The 7,347-nt window shown below is 34.4% G+C and overlaps 1 protein-coding gene and 1 non-coding gene across 3 annotated transcripts; one reads left to right on the top strand and one right to left on the bottom strand.

Moving 5' to 3' along the window:
• Positions 1-243: 243 nt before the first annotated feature.
• LOC110809744 (S-adenosyl-L-methionine-dependent methyltransferases superfamily protein) lies at positions 244-3,895 on the top strand. Of its 2 annotated transcripts, none has more exons than XM_088208316.1 (6): positions 244-556; positions 2,131-2,205; positions 2,372-2,451; positions 2,877-3,021; positions 3,190-3,321; positions 3,452-3,895. In XM_088208316.1, the coding sequence occupies exons 1-6, from the start codon at positions 491-493 to the stop codon at positions 3,743-3,745; spliced, it is 792 nt and encodes a 263-aa protein (XP_088064442.1). In that variant the 5' UTR covers positions 244-490; the 3' UTR covers positions 3,746-3,895. The 2 variants fall into 2 exon arrangements, with proteins under 2 accessions (XP_088064442.1, XP_021891346.2); XM_022035654.2 differs by having other exon boundaries at positions 249-556; positions 3,455-3,895.
• A 2,505-nt stretch (positions 3,896-6,400) lies between these two features.
• On the bottom strand, positions 6,401-6,472 carry TRNAP-UGG (transfer RNA proline (anticodon UGG)). The gene has a single exon. It is a non-coding gene; the product is annotated as a tRNA-Pro (tRNA).
• Positions 6,473-7,347: the final 875 nt, after the last annotated feature.

Here is a 7,347-nt window from a genome sequence, read left to right as displayed (position 1 = left end):
AATAGAATGCAAATTTTATATTTTTAGTGACAAGAGATGAGGATTCCTTCCTCTTATTAACTCCTTGCTAATACTCTACTCCAAATTAGTGCTTGTTCTTAAAAGGAACGAACGGCAACAAATTAGGCAAAATACCCAAATCAATCGGAGTTTTCTCACAATTTTCAATCCAACGGCTAAGAAACAAAGTAGACTAGAATAGAAAGCAGAGTGCGACATGGCAAGCTAAGCAAATACAATAGGAAAATTTATTAAAATTAAAACTGACGGAGGAGGTAAAAATTAAAAAGAGAGTGAGTAAGAAGGAGGTGAAGAAAGGAAAGGGGAAGCTCTAGACGGTCGGAGTCCATTTTCATTTACAGGAAACAGCTTTTAATGCTTCCAAACCTTACTATCAAGATCGACTATTGGATTCATTTTGGCTGGCTATAAAAGCTGGCTACTTTCCGCAGATTTTACATACTTGTCTTCTGAGACGTTCGAAATTCAGATGGGAAGCAACCCAAGTACAGCAAGTGTTTCCAAGGGGTTATTGCATGCTGAAGACTCACACAAGGTGATTCTATTCTCTAACATTCCATTTTGGTTTCTACTGCTTTAATTTTTATTTATTTTTTTTGTGTGATTGATCATGTTTGGACTCTCGAATGTAATCAAACTTTTATATTGTATTTGACTAATTTGTTTATCGTGAACTGTTGAACAATATGACTTAATTTCTGTTCTCATTTGATAGACATTTAAGGTAGTGAAAAGTTTGGAATATGTAAAAATGAAGAAATTTGAAATTGTGAATCATCAATCATGAAGAAAAAAAAAAACAAAATGTTGGAGTAAAGGATATAGATTCATCTTTCCAATTTCCAAATAACCCATGAAAAAATGGCGTCTATGACAGCAGATGATGGATTAGAACTAAAACATTTTATTAGTACCTTGTTGAAAGGGCCAGAGCTGTTTGCCTGGGCACAGTACTCTTATTTGGATCTTCAAGTTTGGGGATAGACCATCCTTGTCCCCCTAGCCTGTTACCCTAGCAAGAAAATGGGACCTTGTCGAAAGGATCTTCAGCTGATGGAACTTGTGGTCTGAGGTATAAAACAAGTTGGTGAAGACAGTCTAGTACTTTGTATCACTTTGCAAAAGAAGTCTAATTATCTTGCTATTCTTCAGCTTCTATTATTTGATATTTGCCTCAGTTGGCACGATACCCTTACTTGGGGATTCAAGTTTAAGGTAGATCATAGTTGTTCCAGTGCCTTGTTGGTCTAGCAAAAAAGTGGGGACCTTGTTGAAAAGACCTTAAGCTAATGGAAAGCGTGGCCTGCAGCTTAAAACAAGTTGGTGGAGAAAAGGAGCTGTGTAAACTAGGAAGAATTTCTGCTTAAACTAAATCATTTACTGTGTAGTTAAAGATGATTTCCCAAGCTCCAATATTCTCTTTAGCCTTAACTATTTTACACTCTCTGAACTTACTTTTTCTTTGGTTTCTGGTAGATTTATAGACATTTATCCTGCAATGTGAATAGTTTTACGATACGAAGATGAGCAGGTGGTTGAGATGTATGAGAAACCATGGCGAATCAGTTGTCCTAAAAGAAGAAAATGTTGAATAAAGTCATGTTTTTGAATTTTTACAACAGAATACAGCCCTTCTGATTTACTGAGGTGGTTAACTATATTTATTCGTTTCAAGAGACAAAATAAAGGATTCCAGTCAGTTAAAAAATTTTTAGTAATTTTCGAGAAAACAAGAAAGTGATATGCGTCCTCACATTTTTGGATAAGAATAAGATACAGGCATGGGAGGGTATATAATAAAAAACTTGAGGTATGGTTTAAACTGAAAATATTTTTTAAGTTTTTAAATATTTGGAAACTCTCCAATTAATAATGGCATTTCATGTGCATTTAAGTGGGTTAATTGCATCATTTAATTCAAAGGTTTTTGATGCGGTTAATATTTATGAAACAACATGAAATTTTGTTTGTTGTGGATCGGAAAGCATTTTGCAATTTTAGGAACCAGCCTTAATTCTACACCCATTCCTGTTATCAAGATTGAGGACTCAATTCATTGTAATTGTTTACAAAATTTGCCCACTTTAAACTCACTTTACATATTTTTAGGTGATGGAATATAATACAAGTACAAATAAAGTTCCTGTCTCTAAAGGATTGCTACGCACTGAAGAATTGTACACGGTATAAGTATATTCTCTCAGTACTTTGTTTAGGCTTCCGCTGTTAAATTTTTTAATGTTTCATGTTATAAATGAGTATACAAATAAATCTATAATTTTTATAAAATAACCTTTTAAAGAAAATACTAAGATTATCTTTCAATATAATGTTTCTTAATACGTAACAGTATCTCTTGGAGACTAGTGTATATCCACGTGAGCCACAACCTTTGAAGGAGATTAGAGAACTTACTGCTAGCCATCCGAGGTAATGCAATCAAATTTTTACACATTATGTTGGCTAACTTCTTTAGAAACTCTGGAATTAGATGACTAAATTTTGGGTTTTCATTTGATACATATTTAAAGATTAATATTATGAAAAGCAAAAATCTTGAAATTGTGAATCATGAATCATGAAAAACAGTATGAAGGCTATGAAGTGAAGACACAAAGATTCATCTTTGCAGTGTCCAAAAGATCTCCTTAGAAATGTTATCTAGGACAATAAATGATAGACTTAAAACTCAAACAATTCTATTAGATACTATGTGGAGAAGGCAATAGTTGTTTTACCTCATTTACACCATATCCCTATTTGGATCTTTAAGTACAGGGAATTTGATCATTTTTATTCCCATACATTTTTAAGATATCAAAATATTAATGTTTGATTCTCTTACCATCTTTCAGGTCAATCATGGCTACTGCACCTGATGCAGGCCAGTTAATGACGATACTCTTAAACTTAGTAAATGCAAAGAAGACAATTGAAGTGGGAGTTTTTACTGGATACTCTCTCTTGCTCACTGCTCTTACAATTCCTGATGATGGCAAGGTATGCCTATCAAAAACTATAATACTAATATTACTAGACTCATCATATTCACATTTGTTAAATACAGAATCTTGTATGTGAAGTGTTTTAAATACTTTGACATGAATCTTTCATACAGGTTGTTTTTGTTTAATGAATATTATGTGGCATATACATGCAAATTTACAGATTATAGCCATTGATATGGATCGCGAAACATATGAAATAGGATTACCGGTTATCAAGAAAGCTGGTGTTGAGCATAAAATTGATTTCAGAGAATCCAAAGCCCTACCCATTCTAGATCAGCTGCTACAGGATGTAAGTAACGATCATCATCTTCAAATTAAGTTAACCAATATTTTTCGTGTGTATATATGTGTGTGAAATATTGTAGTAGAGATGTTAGGTAGGGTTATTACAATACTCATGAGGATTTGTATTTAATTAGCAGGATGCAAATGAAGGGAGTTTTGACTTTGCATTTGTTGATGCTGACAAGCCAAATTACTGCAATTACCATGAGAAGCTGATGAAGTTAGTAAAGATTGGTGGCGTGATTGTGTATGATAATACCCTGTGGGGAGGGACAGTCGCCATGCCTGAAGAATCTGCTCCAGAGGTCCTGAGAGAGGGCAGGCAGCCAACAATGGAGCTTAATAAATTTCTCGCATCTGATCCACGTGTCCAAATTTCCCACGTCCCACTAGGTGATGGGATCACAATCTGCAGGCGTATATACTGAAATCTAGTTCTTCATATATAATATTTACATACATTGATGTCTCTCTTTCTCTCTCTCAATATATATATATATATATACACACACATATGTAGCTATACATATAGTATAGCAGACCCTTGAATAATTGAAACTTATTAGCCTTGCGAGTAACATAGTCTTTCTTTAATTTCTAAAGCTTAATTGACGAGTTTCTTATGCTCCGTAATGCTTAATTCATGCCTAATATTTAGACAAAGAACAAATTTTTGGATAAAATCTGACAAAATCCTGAAAAAAAAAAATGACTACTTTGAGGTGAAATTAATAAAATTTATTTTTGAATTTTGACAAAGGTAAAAATGTAACACCCAAAAAAATTTCTCATTTTTTTTTATTATTATATTATTTTATTTTATATAAATATAATTTAGTACTAATAGAATTTAATTTATTTTTTTTTATTTTAATGAAAATAATAATAATAAAAAAATGGTAAAAATTATTTAGGAATTTAATTAAAAAAAAATTTAAAAAAAATGGGTTAAATTTTGGGTTCTGGGGGTATTTATGAAAGAAAAATAAAAAAATGAGGATCAAAACGTAATTTAAAAAAGTTGTGTCACGTCAACTGCCCGGTCAGAAGTCCCGACCAACTAGGACGTGCCAGGTGGTAGAGACGTTGACGCGTGAGGCCACGCGGGAGAGAGCCACGTGGGCGATCTGCATGCGCGCGATCTAACGGCTGAGATCCGTTATCGCGCGCACGGACGACCCAGATTGAAATCGCGATGAACGGCCCATATTCATTCCCTATTTAATCGCGATCGGACGGTCCAGATTAAAAGCGATAGACGGCTGAGATCAAAAGTAGATGTGTATAAATAACCTCATCCGCACACAAACCCTAACCCTAGTTGCCATAACCTCTTGCCAGAGAAGACAGCCCAGCCACCGGGGAGCTGACCGCTGCCACTCATCGCCGTACCGGAGCAATTTCTGGCAGCCAAACGAGGTAAAAATTCTACTATTTGCTCAGAATTTGATTTTAAACCCACTTATAGCCAAATCGGAGCGAAAGCACCGGTCAATTGGCTGAAAAATACCGCCAAAGCCCAGCGACGCCGCCGCGGGGTGTCTCGGTATTTGCCTTCGATGAGGCCCTTTCTGATTCCCATTTGATGTGATTTTTTCACCGTTTCCTCCTCTACAGGTTGACTGAAGCAAAACACCCAACCGCGACGTGAGCTGGAGGAGCCGCCGCGCCGGAGAGCCCCATCTCTAGTGAGTTTCGATTTTTTACGTTTTTTCGGCCCGCCGATGGCCTTAAGTGTGTTTTCTCACAGGAACCGATGCAAGTTTGGTTGAATTCAGCCGGAAACGGCCGAAAACAGCCAACCCGAGGTGGACGGCCCTGAAATTAAGATTGTTTAAAGAAAATTGTTCACGTGTAGCGGGGACCCCTATGGATCCCCATGGATACTAGAAGGCTAATAATAAAAACAAAAGGACAATTGTTATTTGATGATTTGAATATAAAGTATGATATGTGCTATTTTACAGACTATATATGAATTCATGATATTTATAATATTATTGTTTCCATAAGTTGTTTTTATAAATCTCACTGCGGTAAGTGGACGGTAAATGGTTTGATTATTGATAAATGAATTTGTTTAAAATTTGTACTTCATTGGTTGTTTTTGGTTTTCTATCAATTCTTATTTCTGTGACGGTGATATAGTATGATGTTCTTACTGGGATAGTGTAACTCATTCGTTATTAACCATTTCAGATCAAGAGTACCTGGTTCCCGAGCCCAATCCACAAGAAGACGGCGAGTAGATACTAGATGCTCTATAGTTTTTTTTATTTTTCTCACTTTCTCATATTTTTTTTAGAGAACTTATTCTGTGATATTATTCAGTATTTTTAACTTATTGTGGAAGAGATGTTAACCTTAATCTTTTATTTCGTTTCGTCACTCAGATTATTATATGCATTTCCTTTTAAATTTTTGGGGTCGTTATAAAAAATGTAAAGTTGATAATTACAAATATTTTGGAGAATTCATAATTTGTACAGCAGAAAATGAATAACATTTTTAATTTTATTAACTTTGTAATTCACTGAAGTAAAAATATAGTACTAGTTTATTATGTATGTATACTTTTGTATTCATTCTAAATTATGTTCAATAATTGGTAATTCTATCTCATATGTTTTGCCATCCACATCAATGTCTATATTCTGCAGATTTACCAAATAAATATCCAAAACATATGTGAATGGGATGTATAAGCAGCAAAAACCAAATCAAATAACATGCTGATCAGTACCTCGTGCAATTCTTCAGTCCGCAGTACTCTATTTTGACTGTTTTCCATCACTTTGGTACGGAAGATCTGGCAAAAATTAGGTAAAATATTATTATGATGAATTCAATCTTTAAATTTGAAAATAGAAAGTTGTTTTCTACAAATTCATAGAAAATTTTAATGACATGAGACAAACCTTTTAATTGAGAAATGTAATTTAACCACTGAAAATTGAAATGAAATGTGTGATGAATTGAAGAGTTTCTAAATATCTGAACTGGAAATAGATCCCTCAATGGATCCCCCCTGTTCATATCGTTGTGGAGGAGAACGCTTGAGAAAATATAATTTAAAACAGTCTGGGGCGTTCCGAGAATCGAACTCGGGACCTCTCGCACCCAAAGCGAGAATCATACCACTAGACCAAACGCCCGGATGCTGAGAGTTTGAATACCATCTTTATTTGATCCATAGAAAAAATTACAAACCTGGGAAATTGCTTGACAGCCCCAGCGGTATGGATAGGGCAGAATTCTATTTTGTTTTAGTGATTTATCCCCCTGGTTTATTCTGTCTTATTTCTTAAACCAAGGTTTGGTTAAATTGTAAGACAGTAAGCATTCAGACAAGAAACAAGGATCTTTCTGTGGTGTTTGCTACTACAAAAACAAAGAAGCAAAACAAGCCTCAATGCAGTTAACGAGTCAGTCATTAGGAAGGAGTTTTTTATGGCAGTGGTTTTGACTGCAATTATCAAAGGCTCTGATTTGATCTAAATTTACAACAGTGTGGTGAATTAGATTTGCCTTTAGTTTGTACAGAAATATTCAATATCTAAGAACTTGTCATAGACTAATCTTTGTAATGCGTTAGTGTTATATTTTTATGGCAATCTAAGAGAAGAATAAGTTGGACTTTTAAATTAGGAAGTTTGCAACTCATAATATGATAGATTCCAGTCAGAAATAAAAAAAAAAAAATTAATAAAGAACTTGTGAGAATAAACTACAAGATTTTAGGTTCAAAAATTGTCCTCCTTCATTGCTGCTTAGGAAGAGTTTAAATACAATAAAAATACAACCTGCTAATTCCTACTTTTAAGCAATAAGGATAATGGAACAAGATCATGAAACTAAGAAATAGGATAATGGCTTCAACTGCTTGCTGAAAATGGGATAATGGCTTCAACTACTTGCTGATCGAGTCTACCACAACTGCTGCCCACCCTTTTACTGCTGAGATACTTTGGGTGTGTAACATAACATCCAATAATAGATGTAGTAATGATAAACTATTATTGCAACTATT

Source organism: Carica papaya, chromosome 7 (genome assembly GCF_054855325.1).
Source record: "Carica papaya isolate Zhongbai chromosome 7, ASM5485532v1, whole genome shotgun sequence".
Lineage (NCBI taxonomy): Eukaryota > Viridiplantae > Streptophyta > Magnoliopsida > Brassicales > Caricaceae > Carica > Carica papaya.
The sequence above is the reverse complement of the archived record's forward strand: the minus strand, read 5'-3'. Positions and strand labels throughout refer to the sequence as shown.

Excerpts from the sequence above, each read along its gene's own strand:
- LOC110809744 (XM_088208316.1), top strand. The coding sequence starts at position 491 with ATGGGAAGCAACCCAAGTACAGCAAGTGTTTCCAAGGGGTTATTGCAT. Across the intron at positions 2,452-2,876 it reads CTTACTGCTAGCCATCCGAG|GTCAATCATGGCTACTGCAC; the intron begins GTAATGCAATCA and ends ACCATCTTTCAG. Across the intron at positions 3,022-3,189 it reads CAATTCCTGATGATGGCAAG|ATTATAGCCATTGATATGGA; the intron begins GTATGCCTATCA and ends GCAAATTTACAG.